The following is a 25647-nucleotide window of genomic DNA, read 5'->3' as shown; positions in this document are numbered from 1 at the left end:
AATCTAATCCAGCTAACTTACTTAGCGAGGTATGAAGAACGGGCCCCAGAATTCTTCAAAATAAAACAGGAAACCCAATGAGACGCAGACATGAAACACATGAAGGGCGTGGCAGAGTTAAACACAGGGATGAAGACACAAGGGGAATCTAAGAAACAATGAACTATAACGGCAACCTAGGCATGATAGGAATGAACTTCGATAACCTAAAGAACTTAAACATAAACCATAAACATCAAAATATATTCAAACTCAAAATGCTGGGTCAAATGACCCAGGATCGTGACAAAAACATGGTAAGCATGGTATCCTTAAGATTAAAAGAAATAGGTATGTTTCTGATGCTATCCTTACCTTACCAGCCCAACAGAATTAATTTCGATTACAAAAAGGAGAGCAACAGATGAATACACTATGAAAGTATTTAGAATAGAGTAGAGCAGAATAGCATAGAAATATAATTTACTGTCGGTCATTGGGGAAATTCACATGTTCCAGCAGCAAAGTTATAGGCCGATGCAGCATGCAAAATAAAGTAAAGAATATATATATATATATATATATATGCGATCGTGCCTCAAGAGTTAGGAGTACGCCTTGTAATCGGAAGGTTGCTGGTTTGAGCCACGGCTTGGACAGTCTCGGTCGTTGTGCCCTTGGGCAAGACACTTCACCCGTTGCCTACTGGTGGGGGTCAGAGGGCCCGATGGCACCAGTGTCCGGCAGCCTTGCCTCTGTCAGTGCGCCCCAGGGTGGCTGTGGCTACAATGTAGTTTGTCATCACCAGTGTGTGAATGTGTGTGTGAATGGGTGGATGACTGAATGTGTAAAGCGCTTTGGGGTCCTTAGGGACTAGTAAAAGCGCTATACAAATACAGACCATTTACCATATATATATATATATATATATATATCCATACATATATTTATTTATAAAAAATAAGAGAATGTACAGGGAAAATTTATAACATAAGAAAAAAAGAATACTGTACAGTTATAAAATTAACATACTCAGACTCAAAGAAATATACAGTAGTGCAGTAGCTTGTCACTGAAGGAGCTCTCCACTTCTTTCTTTTTTTTTTTGTCTGTTTGTTTGTGCTGTCCGGCACTGTACCAATCAGAATTATTGTCTGACGGCCAAGAAAAATACCCAACAGGTTTATTTTCCCAAGTGGACAATTACGGTTTTTGCTATTTGGGTCCACTTGATTGTCGTTGGAGAAAGACAAGAGTTTCCCGATTTGATGTTATTTTAATGTTTTGTAGGCCAAGCATGTTATTGGCAAAGATGTAACAGCCAAACAAAACATACATAATCTTGGTCCGATTTCAATTTTTTTTTTTAGTTGAAGTCGTATGAAAGATATTTCAAAATCTTCTTGTTTAGTGATCAGTTGATCTTCAATCAAATGACAAAGTAGGGTTCTTCATTTTTTTTGTTTGTTTTTATGATTCTGTTCATACTGCAGTGAGGACATGATTAGATAATGCACCCTGGCACACAAATATAGTCCAGTCATAATATATTTTATTTTACTGATTGGTTGAAGTAAATAATAGTATTTCACATCCTCCACCCCCCACAATAACATAACTTACATAGTCTATACTTTATTCACAATTGATTTCAAGTGCTAGTAATGGTAGCATTTGTGTACAAGGTAACAAAAGAAGTTTTTATTGCCCCCTCCTGGCACATTTACATACATGCAGAGTCACATAAACATTTGCATAGTAAACACTGCTGTATCTGATCAATGTAGCATCAGCATATCCTGCAAATCCAGAAAGGGAAAATGGCTTCTGGATGTTGGTGCTGCTGTCGATGAATGATGTTAATGACAGATAGGAAAAGTAAAAAGTGGCAGCAATCAGAGATATTGAGTCCTAACTGCTATGTTTCTGACCACCTGATGTACAGTATATCTGGATAAAGAAGATGGTAAAACTTAGACACCTTTAAGGATGTCCAATAACCCCTTATGTCACTCTTATCACAGAACACAAAGCTTAAACTTTATATTTAAGGACTGGATCTGCGGGGTCAGTTTTGTTTGTTGTAAGCTATTTTTTTCTCTTGGGAGAGCAAATTATCTTACTAATCTTACTACTGAATTTGCGGCCTCACCCTTTAATTTAGTATTTTTGTATTTTATCCATTGCCATGATGTTCATTTGCTGGTTTGATTAAGTTCCTGAGTTCAGATTGAATGACTGGATGGACAGCAGCCCCTTATCTTGCAGCTGACAAACATGCAAAATAAATTGAAATACTAATAAAGAAAGAAACAAAAAGTGATGTTGATTAAAATTAAGTTAGTATGACAAAGTTCAAATACCAAGACATAATATTGTGTGTGTGTGTCTGTTATGTTCTTTATCATGTTTGGACAATCCACATACTAAAACATTCAGAACATGTTCATTTTATTTCAAATGAACTTATTGAGTTGGCAGCAACTCAATTTATATGCTATAAAATGTAATTTAAACTTAACTGACACCCAGTGAACTCATAACACAATTATGAGCTTCAGATGTTTCATATTGTGATTTAATCAAATCTAAAATAATCAAAACATGTAGAAATTTCATCTGTGAATACAAAGATGAAATTGTGTTCTGTTTCTCCTTCATGAAAAATTTTATCCTGTGCAGAAACACAGTCATTTAAAATTTAAATTAAAATATTTGTTTTTATTTCTCATAACATTCTGAAAATGTCCTGTGGGCTTTCCTGTGTGAGCATTTATTTCAATAAAGTATGCTTCTGAATTCATGATTCTGATTCATGAGTACCCACATGAAAAAAAGAAAAAGACGCTGTGTTGACTCACTCACAGTTTGCGCTGTAGGCTTCATGCAAAGTTTGAATAGCCTCTTTTTTAGTGTGTGTTTTCCACTCACTGGGAATCTCACCATACTCCATGAATTTGAGACCATAGTACTTTTCCAGTTCTTTCTCAAATCGACACAAAAACCATGTCCAGTACTTCAGTTTAGACTCATCAGGAGTAATGCTCCAGTTGGCATAGTTTGGTCCAGCAGTTCTGTACTTTTTGAAAGGAATGGATTCTTTTGAATCATAGTAAGGGTAAAAACGTCCATCACTTGCAACCTTTGTTGTGCAGAATTCCACACTCATTATCTCAGTGTTTCTGTAGTGCCAACCTTTGACTGCTTGAGATCGATGAAAGGGGACGCTGTGATCTTCAGGACTGTGATCTTTAATTGTGTTGGTACAAACAGCTGCACAGAACGGGCAGGTTTCCCAGCAGCAGTTACACAGCTGATCAATGAGGATTTGATCAGGTCTCAGTCTGAATTCCTTCATCTTATCCAAGGAAAGCTGATTCATTTCCTCTTTGATGGAGTCAATACCTCTCTCAATATCATCTTTAAGGAAGTCAAAATTATTTATGTCCCTAAAGTTTTGGCAAAAGATGGCATCAAGATTCAGTTTATCTTTTAGGACACAGGAAAACTCCTCTACCCACATGTCAATGTCTCCTCTCTGTTTTATGACTTTATTTGTTGCATCAAATAAAGCTTGACAGACAAACTTATACTTGTCCTCCACATTTTTCCTGAGTATATTCAGGGCTTTGTCTTTGGATTCTGTGGACATGTACATGTTTACTTTCTCTTCAATAAAAGCTTCTACTTGCTTCCTTGGTTTTCGGATGTAGTTGATAAAGGCATCAAAGTCCTCTTTCTCTGCAAGTGATGTCAACAAATGTTTCTCTAAGTTCAGTCTGTTCCCATTGAATGCTGGGAGAGTGCACCTCATCTCTCCAGCAAGATCAATAGCAGTCTTGTTACAGACCGCTTCAACAATAGAAACCCTCAGTTTCCCACAGATCATTTCTCCAAACACAACAGCAGATGAGTTTCCTTTGCAGAAGCTTCTGAAAATGTTGTAGTATTGTGATTTTTTACTCTCCAAGTAAGTGTGTGCATCATTGTTCAATGTGAATGTTTTATGGGCCTTTGAAAGCAAACTGCCCACACTGTCAAATACATACAGTGAGAGATCAACTGTGAACTCCTTTTTAAAAGTACATTTATTGTTTGATTCAAAATCCTTCACTGCTTCCAAAACCTTTTTGGCTACTTCTTGTAAGTAAGTTGGACTGTAGCCTCTCGTTGCTACAGGATTGCTTTTGACTGCATTAAGAGACTTTTCTTCAGTGTTGTTTATGAGGGATCTGATAAGTTCAGTGTCTGGAAATCCAAATCCAAAAATGTAATTTTTAGCTGTATCTACAAAAACTGTCAACACTTGATAAAACTTCCGTCCTGTTTTCTCTTGCTGCTTTTTTTGGAATATGTAATCATTGTATTTACCAAGCCCTGATATTTTTTTGTATTTGCCACTTCTTTTGGATTCATTTATAAGCGCCCATTCAAAACCAAGCTCATTGAAGATTTTTGCCTGATCATCTTCCAGATTGATGTCTTTAATGGGTTTTGTATCTGTCGTTAATTCTTTAACCCAGTCACTCCAAACACAGTTAAACTGTTTTTGAAGTTCCACTTCATCTTTTGCTTTGTCTTTTAACTGATGAGCAAGCTTTTTACTCTTTTGCAGCAGCTCGTTCTCAAACTCTGGCTTCTTCTCATCCAGCTTTTTACAAGCTTTCTTCTGCTGAATAACTTCATCCAGTTTTCTTTCCACTCCTCTCACCAGCTCCTCTTGGAACTCCTTCATTTTGTTTTCAAATCGGCCTCTCCACTGAACCAGTATTTCTTTGTCTTTGTCATCCTCAAAGTACTTTGTCATATCCTTTTCTACTTCTTTATATTTGTTGCTCATTTTATTAAATAGATCACTGTGCTCAACCTTATTAAGGTTTCCATTTTCAATTCTGGTGTGAAGCTGGTTTTCAATCGTCAACATGTTGCTCCTCAGGACCCAGGTCCAGTTCCCGTATTGGACCTCAAGTTTTCTGTAAACTGCAATTTCTAATGTGTTTTTGAAACTGAAAACAAATTGTTCATTCATCAGGGCTTTCCACAAGTCATGAATTTTGATTTTGAAATGTGAGAGAGTGATCCCATTGGACTGTTTAGCCTTTGACAGGATGATGTTCTTCAGCTCTTGGATGCTCTCACTGTAGCCTGGATTTGGAGGAGCCATTGGTGGACTTCCCTCCCATAACTGGGCAAAGTATTTCACATCTTTCTGCACATCAAAGTCAATCACATCACTAAAACAATCAGCATCACACAGCTCCTCTATACCAGCTAGCTGAGCCATCTGGTCCAGTTTTTCTTGCAGGCGTCTTTTCCCATCCATGGTTTTCTCAGCAGCTGCGATATCTGTCACATTCTGATGAACAAACACACAACTCGGAGAAAGTTTAACTTTCTTCATCCTCATGAAAGCCTGAACAACAATCTGCAGGACATCTTGCATGTCAGCTGGAGTCTCACCAAAGATGTTGATCAGTGTCAAGTTTCCCAGGCCAACAACAAATGTTGCCAATTCATTGTCATGACGAAGAGTAGCAGTTTCTGCCTTTAGTCCTTCAGTGTCCACCACTAGAAAATAGTCAAACTGGAAGTCTTTCTTGATTTCCTCTGACACTTTGACCAGCTGCATGAAGGCACCTTTGGTGCACCTGCCTGCACTCACTGCAAACTTCAATCCAAACATGGCATTCAGCATTGTTGACTTTCCACTGCTTTGTACGCCCAAAACTGACAACACAAAAACTCTCTGGTCACCTAGTTTCTTGATGACTTCATCTAAAAAACTAGAGATCCATGTTAGAGGCACATGACCTGCATCACCATCCATCAGCTCCACTGGGTGCCCTGAAATCATCAGATCTGCAGCCAGTTCAGGGTATTTAACCCACTCAGTGTGACTACTCGCTGCTTTTACTGCTCTATGGGCTTCATAGATCTGTCCCATTTCTCTAAAGATGTGCTCCAGGCCAAAGGTTGCAGACTGCAGTTTTTTGGAGATTTCTTCAAGCTCACTTTTTTTACTTGTTAACAGATCAGATTTTTCACGTTTCTGAGCCAAGACTTCAGTCCACTTTTCATCATAGCTTTGGCGAATTGAAGGTATTTCATCTGTGGATAGGGCATCTATTAAGATCTGAGTCCATTTCAGGAAGTACTCCTTCTGTTTTGATGGCAAAGACAAGAGGCTTTCTGTGAATGACTTCATCAGTTCACTACATGAAGCTTTGCATTGATTTTGTCTTATTTTATTCAGTTGCTGTTGCTTATGACTTTTTTCCTTCTCCATGTTTCCTTTAAGGTGATGCAATTCTTTGTTTATTTTACACCACACATGGCACATATATTGACAGGGGAGAAATCTTTCTTTGATTTTTGAAATGTTCGTCCCTTGAACCATATTAACTAATTTCATTGCAGCAGATTTCCCTTTTTGACAGGCTTCATCATCTTCATCCACTCTGACTCCAGGGACCTCGGCCACGGATTCAAGCTTGAAGGATGTGTGAGGTTCATCTAAAATCTTTCTGATAATTCCTTTCAGTTTTCCAGAAACTTCTGGCATGTTTCTGTCTTTCAGACCCATTTTGTAATTGTTATTTGACATCTCTACTGCATCAAGAACACCGTCGGCAATGAGAATAATTAAAGGCTTTGGTGACTTGAAAAGGGCTTCAATGATTGTGTTAGTTTTCTGGCCTTTCTCCAGAGTTGACACAAGAACAACAGTGACTGATGATTTTTCAATCAGTATCTCACGCTGTTTTTCAAATGACAGAGCATCACCATGAAGATTACAAAAGGCAGTGCAGTCAGTGAAGGAGTCATTGGGTGTTCCAGCAGGGCAGTACCAGGCAATCTCTGCCACACCATCCATCAGCAGGCGAGATTTGGTGCTACCTGGACAATTTCTATGGAAGAAAGTTTTTGGATTTGTACTGATCAAATTATTAATGACCTCAGATTTGGACACTGTAAGTGAATCAAGGCGAAAGAATGACACCATGGGCGTCTCAACTTTGTAGATTGGCATTGTCTTCGTGGTGATGGCATGTGAATTATCCTTGATGTGAGTTTTCTTCCATGTTTTTGTTATCTGCCTAAATGTCCACAGAGGACATACAATGTCCATTGTTACTGGGTCCGGGACAAGCAAAGGTAAGGCGTACTGACACTGTGAAAGCTTTGTAACCAGGGTCTGCTTCAAGAAGTTGTCTGAGCAGTGAAATACTGCCATCTGAACATCCATTGGATGCACATGGGACTGTGCTGGTGTCTCAGACACTGCATTGTTGCTATACAGCTGATGTATGACATCACTGCCAGACACTTGAACAGATTTTGAACAGCTCACCTTACAATAGTTCTCAGTACATCTGACTCTGTAGTCTAATATCATCAATTTCTGAAGAAAAGTATGAGCTAAATTTTCCTCAGGTGTGTCCTGACCCTGTTTCATAGGAGGTCCTATTTGACGAAAGTCTGCTGGTGACATCTTCTGCTGATGTTTGTCCTGAAGGTTGAGTCTTCTGAATAGTTTTCCTGTTTCTCTCTGAGTGTGTTGGCTGTTGCTCTCTTCAGTTCTATTCACATTCTGACATAAAAATAAATTACTTTCACTAATCGGAAAAAAATGGTAAGAATGTATTCCCAAGACTGTAAATTTCTTACCTTATCCCTGCTTCCACTCACATCAACACTGAAGGCACCTGCAAAACAAAACCAAACAAACAAAAAAACAAACAAACCTGATTTGACTACGAGAAGCGAAACAACAGCTGAAATATGGAAATATTTACAGTTCAAGGCTAAACAATGCACCTACTCATTCAGTCTTGCGTTTAATTTTAATCTATATGTGAGTGAATCAGGGCTCTATTATGAAACTGTTACACAGAAACCACTCTGATGGAGACTGGAAAAAATATACTCATTGGGTCAAGAAAAACTGGGAAATTGGACTGATTCTCACTGGGTGTTGGACTCCACCAGAGCTGCTCTTTTTCACTGATTATGGTTATGTTTTTTTTTTTTTTTTTTGGGGGGGGGGGATGAGTCGATGCCCCAAAGAGAGCTGTTTGAGGATCATGAGGTCTCATTCAAAAGTGAGGGGAGAGTGGAGTGGGAAATTGACTGGATTAGTGCTGGACTGGTCTATTGAAGATAGAGCTGATTGTAAAAGTGAAGATAAAGATAGAGCTGATTGTAAAAGTGAAGATACTGATGTACCTGTTGATCTACACTTCTGCTCTCATCTATGGTCACAAGCTCATGGTGGTCATAGAAGCATTGGAAATAAGCATTTTATTGGGAGCTTGGCCAAGATGATGCTCTAAAACAGGGGTGTCCAACTCCAGTACTCGAGAGCTACAGTACTGTCCTGCAGCTTTTATATGCATCCGTACTCCAACACAGCTGAATCAAATGGTTGGATTACCTCTTCAGCATGCCATCAGATTTGGCAAAGGTCTCATAACAAGTCATTCATTTGATTCAGGTATGCCGAAACAAGGATGTGTCTAAAAGCTTCAGGACAGTAGCTCTCGAGGACTGGAGTTGGACACCCCTGCTCTAAAATGTGTTCGGAATACGTCTGCAAATCAGTTTTTTTTGTTTTGTTTTTTTTGTAGAGCATGAATGAAAATTAATTTTCTTTATTGAGTTTGACCATGATTCTGTTTGGCTACTTTGGTTAAGACCTAGGATTCAAAGAAGAGAGACAGCTAGCTCATATCACAGCAGCAGAAGCTAACTGTTGCATTGATCAGTGCTTTGCCTGCTGTGCCATATTATTTTTGAAAGTATTAGGCGCAACACAGCTGAACCACAATTTTTATTTATTGTGGCCCAGATCTCTTTCTGTGTTTATTTATGTACTTGCTTCTTTAGCAGCTTTATAGTAATATGCATATTTGCCTATTAAGCAAAAGTTTCCAGGTTCAGGATAACACAGCCTGTAATATAATCCAGTTGAGTGAGAAATTTAAATGCATATCAGTGTATTAAAAAACGTGTTTTCTTCTGAATAGAAACAGTTCACAGAAATATGATAATGTGGTGATTGAGCAAAGCGATGAGTTTCCTTGACCAAAACCTGATATTTTCCAAGTTATTTCTGAAAAATTTGCAAATTTTCCTTATAAATTTTGGTCATTAATGTTGAAAATAATGGGGTGGGGGTTCTTGGAATTTTACACCCTGCCTAATATTTTTTTTTCCTACCTTCAGTACGACATTGTCGGGAATCATCCCCCAGTTGTCATTGATCTAGAGTTCATTTTCTTAAGAGATAAAGCTGGAATCCTGCCAAATTTTGCACTGAAGTTTTAAATGTAATTATTTTGACTATATCGTGACAAGGACAAAATAGAGGTGACAGTATTTTTCATAAAAATATGAATCTCTCATGGCTCTGGGTCAGTGATCCAGGGTTTAGGTTTTGGACTGTGTTAATTAGTTTAAATTTGTATTCTAAGTTAGGTTAGATTCTCTAAGTGCTTATGTTTGTTTGCCTGTACTTTTGTGTTCTTATTAGATGGTTTAATTTTTAGCTCTTAGTGATCCTAGTTCTCACTCCCTCAGAGTCTAATCTCCTCCTGTGGTTAGTCAGTCTTGTCTCAGTATTTATTCTTGTTTCCCCAGTCACCATGTTCAAGCATGCGTGTCTTGAGTTTGAGTTTCTGTCTGAGTGTTCCTGTTTTGCCCTGTACATTGTCACTGTATCCACTTTTGCTTCCTCTCTGTCTCGTCATGTCTTATTAGCCCCAGCTGTGTTCCCACTTGTTTCCTATTCCCTCGTTATCCTGTAGGTGTATTTAGAAAAAAATCCCATCCACACGTGCAGTTTTAAAAAAAAATCTCTCCAAAAAGGCAGTCAAACGTTGTCAAGAACATGCTAAATTCTAGCCGTGTAGAAATGTTGGCCAATTAGAAGTCTAGAAGCCTTGGAGGGAAAGAGTAAACAGGGTTTTGTATGTCTGAAAAGTATTTGAGTTTTTCTGGAAAGGCAGCTAATTTTGTGTTACTTTCCAAGTGCCTACTAGAGCTGGGCGATAGAACGATAACGATATGTATCGCGATATAACTTTTACTCGATAGAGAAATTAAACTATCGCGATAGACCTCGCCGCTCTTGTCCTCTTAAAAAAAAAAAAAAAAAGGTCAGCCAATCCAAATTAAGTAGTGCAGAGCCGAACCAATCACAGCCGCAGCGTCACGTCGCGTGACTTGTTACGTACAGCACAAGTGCCAAGCCGCACGTGTGTTTGTTTGGGAAGCAGCCAGCAGGTAATGGAGCCAGCGCATAATGGAGGAAATGAGTGTGCCGACTAGAAAAATCAACCGAGCGTGACCGACGAGAAAACAGATGATGGTTCCAATGCCGGAGAGATTGTCGAACGGAAGAGCCATAGAAGTTCCGTAGTGTGAAGGTATTTCGGCTATTTCAAGTCTGACAAAAAACAGAGTAGCGTGCACTGTAAATTGTGCCGAAAGCAAGTCTGGAAATACAATAAACTGGTGCATGCGTCACACTGCGCCACATTATTGTTTCGGTGAAATGAATTTCTACAATACTGTTACTGTTAATTCTACTCTCTGCAGTGTTTAAATGCTTACATATACACACAGTTACTGTCCCTCCACACATACGACTCTGTTCTGCTTCTATGCCCCAGCTTTGTTTACTTTTTCCCACCGAGGCTTCTAGACTTCTGATTGGCCAACATTTCTGCACGGTTAGGAATCTAGCGCCACCTGCTGCTTTGGCATGTTCATAGCAGTGTTTTCCTTCATTTCTGCCTTTATGTGTGGATGGGATTATTTTTTAAAACGAAAACGGAAAATCTCCGTTTTCAAAAATACCCGTGTACGTGTGGACGTAGCCTCAGTCTCTGACTGGAAGCGCTAATTCGTCATTCGGCTTTTGTCAGACTAAAGTAACTGTTAAAACTGTTTGAAAAGCTCAGCTATACAACAAGGAGAGATTGAGAATTTCCTTTTAGTTCTCAGTTTATTTGATATTGACAAAAGTTAGTCAGTTTTGTCTGTTCTTCTGTAAAACAAACAGATTTATTTTTAGAATTAATATTTTGTTTCTAAGTGGAATTGACAATTTAGTAGTCTGTTTCGTTTGTTCTATTTTGAAACTTAAACGCTTTAGCGGCTGCCTTTTGTGTAGTTTGCAATATTTGCCTTTATTTATCTGAAAAAGTCTCATGTTCCTTAAGTACATCTACCCTGTTGAACTTCATCCATCCATTCGCGTCCGCTTAATAGATGAACTTATTATGGGAAATAAATATTTAAATAAAAACAAGCTGCTGATTATTTCACATTTTACTTGTGAGCAACGGCACAATTAAATCTTACAAATATAGTTATTTGGCTTATATCGTGATAGATATCGTTATCGCCTGAAATGAAAAAAACATATCGTGATATGAAAAAATCTCATATCGCCCAGCTCTAGTGCCTACATCATTTCAAATGTTAATAACCAAAAACAGTTTTTTGGCTGGTGTAGACTCACAACTTTGGAATTAAATAAACGCATACAGATGCGTACATTTTAATTAAAAAGAATTGAAATTTATTCATAACCGGCGCAGTGTTGGGATTTAGGTTGTGATACCTAAATGTGTTGAATGGAGAAGTTCACTCTGATGCCTCTGTCTTTCTAAATGGAGGGACAGTAATTCCGTGTGTATATGTCAGCGAGTAAAAACTGCAGATAGTCAAATTACAGGAACAGTATTTTGTGTACATCCGCCATTGCAGAAATTAAACTCATATAAAGAACAACATGGCGCACAGCGTCACATCAAAAAAGGTGCACACCTTTGATGTTGCATGACTAAATCTCAGTTTTCCTTCTCCACATGTAAACACAAAAACTGAGTTTGTGAAAATCTCCACCATGCCAGGAGTTTTAAAAATTTCAGTTTTCAGTGATTGAAAACACTGTTTACCTGTGGACGAAAGGCCCACACACATAGAAAAATCTGCGTTTTCAAAACTACCCTATTCTGTACAGCAAGCAGGTACAGAATTCACCTAACTATTCACCTAACATAACTATGCATGTGACAAATAAAGAACCTTGAACTACCCATGTATGTGTGGACGTAGCCAGACTAAGTCTTCAGTGTTCTCTTGTTTGTTGTCGTGTCTAAACAAGAAAAGTCATCAGAATATATTCAGACTATTTGCAGCCTGGATTTCAACAGCTTATAGTATTTAAATAATTATAGTGTAACCGTCTTTGGAAAATATTTACCTAATCTGAGAGTCGGATGGCTGGGAAGGACTCAGAGAAAAATTAACTCAACGTAAGTGTTGTAGACAGTGTTGTTGTTAATGTATGTTTGGTGGCGTTGCACCCCGGAACTTTCAGAGGTTTTTCCCTGTCAGAATGGTATGTGAGAAACAGTTTCCTGTATGTGTTGCGACTAGTTGTGGGCTTCTAAAAGTGGTCCGTAAAGATCGTAAAAGTGGCACCTGAGTTTCCAAGCATTTTTATCCTGAGGTTATAACAGTAAGCATGCTCTCTTTCCCAGTTTTTCTCATCTCAGGGTCAACAAACACAGAATTTTCATTTAACTCACTTTTGGGGAACAGAGGCCAGGCTTCAGGTGTAGTATTTCCTAAATAAAAAGGCTTAAAGTTTAATGTGAGGTTATCCAACTTATCCTTGTTTGCTTTCCTTTCCTTTTTCCTTGTTTTCTGAACCACAGTTTTCAACAATATCTATGGCGCAAATATACCAGTAGAGAAAGCCAGGCAGCTAAACCCACTGTGCCTTCAGGCAAATTAAATTATTTAATTTATAAATATATTTTTTCCAATTTGCTGACATATTTAAGTCCATTTATCAAACAAGGTTACTGTAAATCAGTATCAACTACATACTGTATTCTAATGATCAAAAATGCTACAGATTCACATAATTAGAGAGAGAGAGAGAAAAGAGAAATTTTCAGATTTGTCTTTGGAAACGCAACTGCAAAAATTACATTAGGAGTGAAACACTTCTTATCAAGAAAAGTTCAAAACCTTTATCATTAGTTTAGGTCATTAGTTTTTATCCACTCACCTTTTTGATTTTGCTGATAAACACAATAATCTGTTCTGGCTTCCTTGTCATTGTCATAGAGTTGCTCTCCCTCCTCTTCATCACGCATCAGTCTTCTGTAGCAGTGGGGATTGTTTTCAGAGACCATGGCATCTATTTTTTCTAACAAAGCTGTTATCTCTTTTTCATCTGTCATATTTCTTGTACATGTGTGGTATCTTTTTTCATCAAAACTGCTGTTAGTTTTCAGGTCTGCAAGTGCATTTTCACATTTTTCAGCTGGCTCATGAGTCACAACTGTCATTACAGAAAGAAGAAATTCTTTTCCAAAATTTTTTTCTAGTTGCTGTACTGTAGAGCTGTAATGGCTGTTATGCAGACCATATGGTAACAGTAGGAGAAAGGCATGAATTTTCTGATTTAATGGGATTTTATCAATGTTTTGGAGACCAAGCAGGTTGATGACAGAGATGTGCCGACCACACATATCATAGAGTCTGGATGAAAACTGTCCTTCTTTGGTTTTCCCTTCATGGTCAAGTAAGATGTTTTTTGGTCCGATTGCAATTGACTTTGTGTCGCCAATTAGCAGAAGTGTGAGCTCAGGAAGCACTGAAACAAATAAAGAAATGCAAGAAAATTAAGCAATTAATACATTTGTGTAGTTCATGAAATTAGATAGAATTAAAACTACGATGTTGAGATGTTCTTAATTAAAATATTACCTTTACTTGCAGCAGACTCAGACATAGTTTTAGTCTGGCTTCTTAGTGTTGAGCTTCTTGAGTGTCATTAAGTAGTGCCCACTAAGAAAAAGGTTTTTTTCAACAATACATTTTTTGGGTTAGACTTAGTGAGATTGCACTGCATTTTGAAATTTCAATGAAAACAAATAATTACATCAAGATGCATAAACCTGGGCTCTCTGTGTATATTAATATGTATGATAATTTTCTTGTATTTATAATAGCCTTTGTGGTTTTGTGATATTAATTATAGTCTTTTGCGATCCCTTTGTTTCTCAAGTCATGGCCAGTCATTTTCCATGTCTTGTTTCTGTGTTCTGTCCCTGTGTCAAGTTTGTATGTCTTAGTCTCAATCTCAGTATTAGTTACGAGACATCTCCCTTTGCACATCATCTACGTGTACTTTGTAGTTTCCTTGTGCTATAAATTTTGTTTGTTTGCTTTGTTTTTTCAGCTGAGTAAATAGCTAGCCTTTTGTCAAATCTCCATTTGCCTCTGTGTCTGCACCTTGGGTCCTCACACCATATCTTGACAGTTATGCTGCTTTTCTTTACTTTGTATCACATTATATGCCAGTGGAGGGCAATATAGCTGAACACAAACACACAATCTCACTTTTGATTTCATCATTTTGTAAATGTGGAGAAGTTGAGCGTTTTCAAAGTAGAAATTTACAGAATGATACTTTTCAAGGAAATTGTACTACAAAAGTTCCTGCTGCGCAGATTAATTTTTATTTGTCTGCTTGACTTAGTGATGGGATTTCCGGCTCTTTTTAGAGAACCAGTTCTTTCGGCTCGGCTCACTAAAAAGAGCCGGCTCTTTCAGCACCCAACTGGCTCTTCAGGTTGTTTTGTTGCTATAATTAATTTATTATTAACAACAATATAAAATTATGCACAAAAGGAATTACTAATGTAAAAAAACGTGGTTGTGTGTATATATATATATATATATATATATTATTATATATATCCATCCATCCATCCATCCATTCGCTTCCGCTTATCCTTTTTCAGGGTCGCAGGGGGCGCTGGAGCCTATCCCAGCTGTCATAGGGCGAGAGGCGGGGTACACCCTGGACAGGTCGCCAGTCTGTCGCAGGGCCAACACACAGGGACAGACAACCATTCACATTCACTCGCACATTCACACCTAATGGCAATTTGGATTTTCCGATTAACCTATCCCCACAAGCTGCATGTCTTTGGACGGTGGGAGGAAGCCGGAGTACCCGGAGGGAACCCACGCAAACACGGGGAGAACATGCAAACTCCACACAGAAAGACCCTGGCCTGATGTTGGAATTGAACTCAGGACCTTCTTGCTGTGCGGCAACAGTGCTAACCACTATTATATATATATATATATATATATATATATATATATATATATATATATATATATATATATATATATATATACATACATACATACACATACACACACACACACACACACACACACACACACACACACACACACACACACATACATACACGGTGGCCACTAGAGACAAAACACGTACAAACTCCAAAACACATTTCTAGCGTTAACTGAACTTCCAAAACACAGCTACCTAGATCACTTAAATTACACAATTGAAAGCATATGTGTATTGTTTGTGTATTTATACACAAGCACTCACATATATTCAAATGATTTTAAAAAATGTTCACTTAACTCATTCTCTGCCATTGACGTCTATAGACGTCAATTGAAAAACTCTTCAAAAAAAGCTCTTCAAAAATGAGTAAAAATGCTCAAAAACCCTGGCAGTGGGGAGTTACCTGATTTGAAAATGGCTGGCAGTGAATGAGTTAACTGTTACTACCACACACCAAATCTGGTCGTTGGTACTTCCTGGCATGTGTAGCCACTAGGTAACAAAAGCTCAACACTGCCCCTAGCATCCTGGAGCACTTCTTGTGTTTGTATTTTGTATGTAGTTTGTAGTTTGTACGTGTTTTAGAGTTTGTACATGCATTGTCTCTAGGGTACCGTAAATATACTTTTATTTATTCACTCCACATAAAATGTAATAAATAAATCATATAATACAAAAACCAACTATTTACATTTCAACTTTTAACTATTTACATTTTAGCTTTTTTTTTTTCTTTTTAAACAAATTTAAAGTGAAACAACACAAAACACTGCAAACCACAACACAATTAAATATAAATTATAATATGAAAACAAAAAGAACATGCATATTCTCTGTCATATGGACCTGCATGAATAAACTTTCTGAATCCTTTATCATCTGCAACTGAAATTAGTTGTGGATGATTACTATACCTTTCTAATGTGACGTTGTTGCCTCTGGCTCTCTTTCTCTCTCTCTCCCTCCCGCTCTGTTCCTGTGCTACTGTGAGTGTAACTACCACCCCTCCCCCCGCTTCCCAGCACAAAGCACAAGGCTCGCATGCTGAGTGAAGCGGGAAAAAAGTGCGAGAGAGAGAGTGAGAGAAAGAAAAAAACAAAAAACCCACAGCTCCCAATAAGGAGCCGGCTTGCCTTGTTCACTTCAAAGAGTCGACTCAAAGAGCCATTCCGTTCGCGACCGACACATCACTACTGCTTGTCCCACCAGACAAGCAACTTTATAACTGTTTTCCTAAACATTTCTGATAGGTGTGAGCCACTGAGATATGTAAGGGCAGCCTGTAAGCAGTTAGCTTCCAGTAAGGCATGTAATAACTATTGCTAGTATTGACAATAGAAGCTTAAAATAAATTAAACTAATTTGTTCATTTTGTTCAACGAGACATACTAAAGTTGAAAAGATCCAATCTAGCTTGTTGGTGAGACATGAGTCCAGCAGACATTCTGATGGACTACTTATCATCATAGTTAAAGAAGAGACCAATACCCCATTTGCATGTCACAAATAGTTTGAAAATCAGACAAATGCAGAACAGGACATGGAAAAAAAGTTGAGTCTTGAGACGCTAACAAAGTCTATAAAACGCAATAAAAAAAAATCCTAAAACTAACAATTTACAAGAAACAAAGGAGGGAAAACGATAAAAGAATAACAAAATAGGCAAGTTTATTTATACAGAGAGGGTTGATAGTTAGGGGACAGCTAGAGAATGTGACAAATAATCAAGATAAAAGCAGAGATTACTAATTATTAAACTGAAATGGAAAATAACACAAAAGACAACTACTAAGCACATAGATAAGAAATTCACACAAACAGAGAAACATTGTGGACATGGAGAAAAACAAAATCAGCAAAGAAACACAAAAGTGCCAAGAATGCTCAGAAAGGGCAATTCCCCCTGTTGGACAAGGCCTATACTAAAACAAAGCATTTGAAGCAGGTAAATCAATTAAATAAATCAAATTATTTGTAACATAATGATTAAGTGAAAATTTTAAGTCTTAAATTCTAGAGTTGGATGTCTCGAGACCAGTCTTGTCTTGAGACCACTTTTATGTGGTCTTGGTCTTGTCTTGGTCTCGCTGTCTCGGTCTTGCTTTCTTGAATCGACATAGTGGTCGGAGATTTGGAGTCAACCATCGGCGGAGCAGGCGGACAGCTTACTGGGCTTAAGCCCAGGTCATTTTTTTTAGAAGCCCGGGGTTTTTTGAAGTGTAATTTGTTTCATAGTTAGATGCCTGACTGGCATCTGTATAAAACAAAAACTACACACAATATTTAAAGCACATAGCGCACATTCGTAACTTCCCCCTAATTTTGGTATGATCCAAGCTCAGGCACTAGGCGACGCTGTGGATGCATAAAAGGCAAAACACAGAGCCTGTTTCTGTCACGGACCCGGTTCCGGGGACTCGGGGTTCGTGAACAGTGTGGACCTTTATTGTTATTAGTGTATTGGATGTATGTTTGCTGCACTGTGCTCTTGTGTTCCATGCTGGTGTGTGTACGTGTGTGTGTGGCTGGAGGATGAAGGACAGCCACCTGCAGGCCTGATGGGTGTGGCCCTGCCAGCTGCTGGTCACGCCTAGCTTCCCACACACCTGCTTCTGATCAGGATCGTCGGGGGAGCTACTTAACAGAGCGATGGAGCTTCCTCCGGCGCAGGATCGTTGAGTTAGACTCCATGTCAGTGTTTATATGTCTTATTTTCTACAGTTGACAGGCTAACAAACCCTCCTGTGTCAGTGGCAGCTGAACTTCATTCGACCATGGCCTGCAATGACTTTGCCAAATTCTTCACAGAAAAAATCCAAAAAATTAGACAAGCAATTGGTACATCAACAGCAGATCCAGGATATGTACTGTGTCCACCAAAAAACTGTTTAAATACCATGAAACAGTTTAAACCTATTAACAGCAAAGACCTGGAGGACATCTTAGGTCAACTGAACTCCTCCTCCTGCTGTTTAGATGTCCTGCCAACAAGTTTTTTCAAAAAGGTCTCAAAGACTTTAGAGTCAGACCTGTTACAGATCGTCAACTTTTCTTTATTATCAGGTGTGTTTCCAGAATCACTAAAAACTGCTGTAATCAAACCTATACTGAAAAAGGACAATCTTGACAAGACACAAATGAACAACTACAGGCCGATTTCAAATCTCCCATTTTTAAGTAAGATCATTGAAAAAGCAGTTTCTCAACAGCTCAATTACTTCTTAAAACAGAATAATTGCTACGATGCCTTCCAGTCAGGTTTTAGACAGAACCACAGCACTGAAACCGCTCTGACCAAAGTGTTTAATGACATATGTCTGAATACAGACAGTGGAAAAATGTCAGTCTTAGTTTTACTGGATCTCAGTGCAGCATTTGATACAGTTGACCACAACATATTACTCAAACGACTGGAGAACTGGACAGGTCTTTCAGGAACTGTACTAAACTGGTTCAAAACATACTTAGAAAACAGGAAATACTTTGTATCAATAGGTAACTTCACATCTGAGCATCTTGGGACCCCTTCTGTTTAACATTTACATGCTCCCACTGGCACAGATTATAAACAACAACAAAATAAACTATCACAGCTATGCAGATGACACACAAATATATATCACAATGTCACCAGGAGACCAAGGCCCTGTGCAGGCTCTTGGTAAATGCATTGAGGAAATCAATGACTGGTTGTGCCACAATTTTCTCCAGCTAAACAAAAACAAAACTGAGGTAATAGTCTTTGGCGCCAAAGAAAAATTACAGGTCACCAGAGAACTTCAATCTATACATCTAAAAACCACAAACCAGGCGAGAAATTTGGGTGTAGTGATGGATGCAGACCTAAACTTAGAAAAACACATTAAGACAATAACAAAGTCAGCTTACTATCACCTCAAGAATATTTCAAGGATAAAAGATCTGATGTCTCAACAGGACCTGGAAAAACGAGTCCATGCATTCATCTTTAGTAGGCTTGATTACTGTAACAGCATCTTTACAGGTCTACCTAAAAAATCAGTCAGACAACTACAGCTCATTCAGAACTCTGCTGCTCGAGTCCTCACTAAGACCAAAAAAGTGGACCACATCAGTCCAGCTCTGAGGTCTTTACACTGGCTGCCTGTCCGTCAGAGGATAGACTTTAAAGTTCTGATGCTGGTCTATAAAGCTCTGAATGGTTTAGGACCAAAATACATCAATGACCTCCTGACCCAGTATGAACCTTCCAGATCCCTCAGGTCATCTGGATCCGGTCTTTTATCAGTTCCCAGAGTCAGAACCAGACACGGAGAAGCTGCATTCAGCTTTTATGCTCCTTATATCTGGAACAAACTTCCAGAAAGCCTCAGATCAGCTGAAACACTCAGTTTATTTAAATCCAGGTTGAAGACTCACCTGTTCTCAGCTGCATTTGAATAAAGCACCAAATCCACACTTTTAAGCTTAAATTTCAAAACTTACATTTAACTACTGATTTTATCTACTGTTCTGATTTTATCTGTTTTGATTTTATATACTGTTTTGTTTGTTTGTTTGTTAATTAGTTAGTTAGTTTATTTGCTTGTTTTAATCAATTTTAAATCATGCTTTTTATTTGTTTTTGTTTCTAATGTCTCTGTTAAAGCACTTTGAATCACCTTGCTGTTGAATTGTGCTATACAAATAAACTTGCCTTGCCTTGCCTTGCCTTATAGTGCTGGTCAGTGTATGCCTGCTGGAGTTGGTGCCATAACGGCTGTGTCTGTGTTTTTCCTCAGGAGGACAGCGGAACACAGGACTGCAAGACACACGGGGTGTGTGAAGGCACAGGGGCAGAGAGCACGGGATACCAGCACTTGGGAGAAGACACGTCACGGGAGTCGAGGGAGCACTTTTGGAGATCTAATGTGTGGTGTACATTTACCTCACTGTAAATAAACCCACTGTTCATTCCACTAAGTCCAGCGTTTGGGTCCTTTCTCCTACATCCCCCACGGTCTGCCCCCCAGACCGTGACAGTTTCTTTGACATGGGAAAATCAAGAGATGTCAACCAAAACACCAGGAAAAGAATTGGGGAGCTCCATAAGTGTGGCTCAATTTTGAATAAAATTTGGTGCCATTTGCAATTAAGAAATATAGATAGTGTTGTGAATTTTAGCACTACGGTTAGCATTTACAGGATATTGTTTTTGATGATTTTATACAAAGGACCCTGTTTCTGCAAATGCCCTTTGTTTAAACTTCATCTCCTCTTGCTGTGACCCCACGGGAATTTCCTTTGGCCTGCTGGTTTGGAAAATCCAACAGTTCATCTATATGTAAAGAAGGCACTTAAACTGAAACAGGCAGCTTGCAAGCCTGCTAAAGATCACACACAATTGATTATGTGCCTCTAGGTATATATGGTTAACCATTTCCTAATGCAAATAACTACATGTAGTATTTTACCATGTGCAAACTTATATCACTAAAGGATTCTGTCTAGTGTTTAATGGACCTGTCAAAGATATGTTGAGATTATAGAAGGCCCCTTTCAGAGCTAGGGGGAACTTCCTTATATGGTTTGAACTGAGAACCTGCTGACACACGAACCTTTTTACTGGTGTATGATGATATTAGACTGAAGATTCTGTGACTTAACAAGGCTCTTTATGTTAACCGTTATTTTCTCTTGCCTTGTCAACTCAAGATTTATGGTGTGAAACTAGATGCTAAGGTTGGAGGGAAAACACCAACAAATCACTCTTTTACTTATTACTCCCTTGCAGAAAATGTTTATGTGAAGACCATCTGGTTTTTGTGTCAGAACTCAGGATGTAGGAGACCTCTGTATAAGATTTATTGTTCTTGTGAGTGAATCTTTATTGCCCTTGCTGAACAAAGGATTTCAACTGTCAGGACGCCACCCCACCCAGTGGGCAGGGTCTGAACCTGAAACTTGTTGTCTGCCTATAAAACTGTTGCACAAAAGAATAAACTTTGAGTTAGTTTGGAATGACAATCTAGAACAGTCTCCGCGTCTTCTTGTTCTTCCAAACTGCTCCCGGTACTCCGGCCGGTACCGTGATTAACCGTTGATCATGCTCGAGAATATTTTAATTTTGTTATATGTTAAAGGATGAACTCTGCTTATTGGTGCCCACGCCTTAGGAGGAAACTCGATCTACGGATGACGGAGATTTCCTTCAGATAGTTTCTCTCTTTACTCTTAAATTTAACAAATATTTTTTTTATGTTTATCAATCTAAAAAAAATAAACATTTAGTCTGATGTGATGTTACAATTAAAAAAGTGTTTGTGTTTTTATCTAACGAGTATGTAAATATCTGGTTTCAACTGTATATTTGATGATGTTGGTGTTTGGCTTGATTGTCAGCACAGAGAGGGAGAGAGAGAGGAACAGAGAGGGAGAATGAGGACAGAATAGAGATGAACAAGAGCAGATGAGACACACATGTTAGTCAAATGGTTGTTTGCCAAAACTCATCAGAACATGTATCTAGTGCCTAGTGTAACTTTTTAGATACCATTTCTTACTTTTCAAATTCTATATTTATTAAGTTATGCAGGCTTGTTTGCACAACAAGGGTAAATAATTATATAAACCTTTATCAATCTAAATATTGTACTTTGGTAGAATTAAAAAATAAGTGTAGTGCAGGTCTATGGTGATTTTTAGTGCTACTATCATGTAGTTTTGATTCTGGTTCTGTCTTGGTTAAGTCCTCAGTAGCCCTGATTTTGAACAGTTGTAGTCATGTTTTAATTCTGGATCAGTTCTGGGTCTGGTTGAATTGGGGTTTAGTCCGCGTGTCTTGATACAGGCCCGACTTTGTTCTGCCTTGCTGCTTAATTAAAACTACTAGTTTAAGGTGTCCTGCATATGTGGTGTATATATATTTTTTCTTATATGAAGTCATTCTTCTTTTGAACAAAACTCAAAACACAGCCCAATAAATCTTTCAGTCATTTCTAATGCACCCCCCCCCCCCCCCCCCCCTTCCACATGCATACTACCCTTTAGGGCTAAGTCCCGGGAGTCAACAGTATCCATGACACACAATGTAACGTTAGATAATGTGTCATGCGCAAAAGCATCAGCTCTAAGAGCCGTGCTTACAGAGTGCTTTGTAGTGAATCAGAAGAGTCGACTCCCATTGAGCGAGAGCCGGCTTCTCACTTAATTTCCTTTCGGTGCTCAGCTCTCACACAGTGGCTCAGCTATGCTCCAATCCCTCCATATTGTGGCCAATCACATGCAAGGATATAGGACAATATCATTACGTTAAAAACAGAGAGGGTGAGAGACGTGACAGTCAAGTGGAGCGTGCGTCTGTCCTCTCAGTAAGTGAGCGAGACAGTAGACAGCGGTGAGGAGGGCTGTACGAGTGCATCGCAAAAACACATAAATATGCCTGACACCCGTAAACGAAACAGCATCTGGCTGCAGTTTAAAGACTTTTTTGTGTCAGTCTTGGTCTCATCCCGACTTGGTCTAGGTCTTGTCTTAGTCTCGATACCCTCTGGTCTAGGTATTGTCTTGGTCTCAGTTTAGGCGATCTTGACTACAAGTCTATTACATTCACCTTGATATACTCTCCTCTAACTGTTGCTGCTCAACAAAAAATATTTTTTGTGAGCAAACAATATTTTTATTATTCCAGATTACTTTGTAACAGATTTGGTTATAGATTATCATTTCTGTATACACTGTTGAAATACATGAATTACACCACAATATGCGACAGCATTTAAACCACCACTATTTTGTGTCAAATGTTTAAAACGCATCAATGAGCAGCTACAGTCTAACTGAATGTCACAGAGTTCCTTACTGCGCTCACAAAATTACATTTAAGCCATCTTTTCAGTATCAAATGCATTTGCCCAAAGGACAGCTTTAAAAAAAAACACATTTAGCACTTAAATGCCCTCAGTTGCACTTACCTTCAGTGGGTTCTTCAGGTCTGCCTCATCTAACATCAGAGCCTCTAGTTAACTCAAATAAACCACACCCACCTACTTTTAGCAGATGTGGTGTGATGTGAATGGTCCAATATGCAGTAAGTTCTTCAAGCACGTAACTACTAAATCAATGATGACAAAAGTAAAAGTGAAAGAAAAATATATATTTTTATCTCAGACAAATGCGTGCTTGTCTGCACGCACTTGTGCAGATAAACTACATTGCATACTACATTGCATGCAATGTAGTATGATAATGTGACCTGTAAGGCTGGTCAGACTAGTTAGACTTTAACTAGCTGACTCACTCCTAATACTTTCACAGTGTGAACTGATACAACAGACTGTTATCAATGTGATCACAGGAAAATAGGGGGAAAATCTGTTTACCAGTAAAGGAGGAGAGAGGGAGAGAGGAGAGTGAGGAAGAACAATTTAGTAAAAGCGAAAATGACAAATTCCGATGACCTTGAGTTTGGGTAAAGTTTGAAGTCCTCATCAATGGTTACTCAGAGCTCAGATGGTTAAATAGCCTCAGAAATTCTACATGTAAATTCAACAGAAGGTCATTGTGATGATGTGGAATTAGAAATCAACATCTTGATGGTGCTATGCACAATTGTTTTTTTTAGCAATTGTAAGATGCTGTAAGGAAGAGTGCTTTCTTACTCGTATCATTTGGTGGTAACTTGTACAGTACTTTATGAGCACCTTTGCACTTTATTAGGAGCACTTTAACTTTAACTCATTGAGAAATGTGGTGGTTGTCTGTGAAGAGGAAAGAATTATTATTGGGAACAAATAAGGTCTACTGTTAAGTAGGCAAATGTGTGTGTAAAGTCTACAGGTAAAAGTGTAGGTGCAAAGAAGTTGCTGTTGAGATGTGATTATTCAGCTGCCTTTTTGGTGTCCTCTGCAGGGGTCCGGACACCATTTAAAAGGTACCAGAAAGGCCATGGGTTAAGGGAGAGTGGGGAATTGGTTTATGGTGTTTTCATAATAGGCTTAAGGTGTAAGGTTAAAATTAGAGATGGACCGATCCGATAATATGTATCGCTATCGGTCCGATACTGACCTAAATTACTGGATCGGATATCGGAGAAAAATAAAAAATGTAATCCGATCCGAAGTATCACAAAATCACCACACAAAACGCGCTACTTGGCGTAACCCAGCTCGGCGCATCGGAGCAGTATGTGTCACGTGATAGAGCGGCTGTTGTCTGCCAGACCTGTCAGCGGTCTGTTGGAGCATTTGGAGCCTCGCTACATGCTTCCTAACCACGGCATTTCATCTCGGCGAAAACTATCCCAGAGAAGTAAAGCAAGTGTGTAAGTTTATCCCTGAATGTTTGCAGAGTATTTCCACGTTAATCTTTTTCTACATAGCTGACGACTGGTAACTGTGCAGGGGCGGATCTAGCAAAGTTTAGCCAGGGGGCCCGATAGGGCATGAACAGGGAAAAGGGGGCACAAAGACATACTTTTCTTTCTTATTCTCATTTAAAATGTCTAGCTTTTAATAAATAATTATCTGAATCTTACACCCAGAATTTTAATGTGATGTAAACTGTATAGAAGTCCATTACTGTATATAGTAACTATTAAGTCTAATATACCCTAGTAAGATAGTACTTTTTCCTTTGGGAAGATACCATCTGTGCAGTCTTCAGTTCTGTTAAAGAAAGATGTTGAATCTATTTAATTATTCTTGAAAAATAATTCATTTCTGTGCATTTTTTTTCACACTGCATCAAATTAAAGTTGATTACGTCGATTAAGCATCATGAGGTTGGGGGGGGGGGGGGGGGGTGATCATCGAACAATCAAGTGTTTCATTCAAAATAGTCAACAGGGTCGCAAGAAGCGTGTGGAAAAACCAGGGCGCAAAATAACTGCCCATGAACTGAGAAAAGTCAAGCGTGCAGCTGCCAAGATGCCACTTGCCACCAGTTTGGCCATATTTCAGAGCTGCAACATCACTGGAGTGCCCAAAAGCACAAGGTGTGCAATACTCAGAGACATGGCCAAGGTAAGAAAGGCTGAAAGACGACCACCACTGAACAAGACACACAAGCTGAAACGTCAAGACTGGGCCAAGAAATATCTCAAGACTGGTTTTTCTAAGGTTTTATGGACTGATGAAATGAGAGTGAGTCTTGATGGGCCAGATGGATGGGCCCGTGGCTGGATTGGTAAAGGGCAGAGCTCCAGTCCGACTCAGACGCCAGCAAGGTGGAGGTGGAGTACTGGTTTGGGCTGGTATCATCAAAGATGAGCTTGTGGGGCCTTTTCGGGTTGAGGATGGAGTCAAGCTCAACTCCCAGTCCTACTGCCAGTTTCTGGAAGACACCTTCAAGCAGTGGTACAGGAAGAAGTCTGCATCCTTCAAGAAAAACATGATTTTCATGCAGGACAATGCTCCATCACACGCGTCCAAGTACTCCACAGCGTGGCTGGCAAGAAAGGGTATAAAAGAAGAAAAACTAATGACATGGCCACCTTGTTCACCTGATCT

At 38.9% G+C, this 25647-nt stretch overlaps 1 protein-coding gene across 1 annotated transcript; it reads right to left on the bottom strand.

Annotated features, from left to right (window-relative positions):
- Nucleotides 1-2836: 2836 nt before the first annotated feature.
- LOC146671136 (interferon-induced very large GTPase 1-like) lies at nucleotides 2837-7665 on the bottom strand. Its single transcript, XM_085404998.1, has 2 exons — nucleotides 7648-7665; nucleotides 2837-7570 (listed from the first exon to the last, which is right to left on the bottom strand). Exon 2 carries the CDS (start codon nucleotides 7469-7471, stop codon nucleotides 2837-2839), a length of 4635 nt encoding a protein of 1544 aa, XP_085261124.1. The 5' UTR covers nucleotides 7472-7570; nucleotides 7648-7665.
- Nucleotides 7666-25647: the final 17982 nt, after the last annotated feature.

This window comes from Rhamphochromis longiceps, linkage group LG4 (assembly GCF_057381845.1).
Source record: "Rhamphochromis longiceps isolate RC_006_pf linkage group LG4, R_longiceps_female_GT1.1, whole genome shotgun sequence".
Lineage (NCBI taxonomy): Eukaryota > Metazoa > Chordata > Actinopteri > Cichliformes > Cichlidae > Rhamphochromis > Rhamphochromis longiceps.
This window is presented reverse-complemented; position numbering and strand designations above follow the sequence as displayed.

Bases quoted from the DNA above. Each gene is read 5' to 3' on its own strand.
- LOC146671136 (XM_085404998.1), bottom strand. From the start codon at position 7,471: ATGTCACCAGCAGACTTTCGTCAAATAGGACCTCCTATGAAACAGGGT.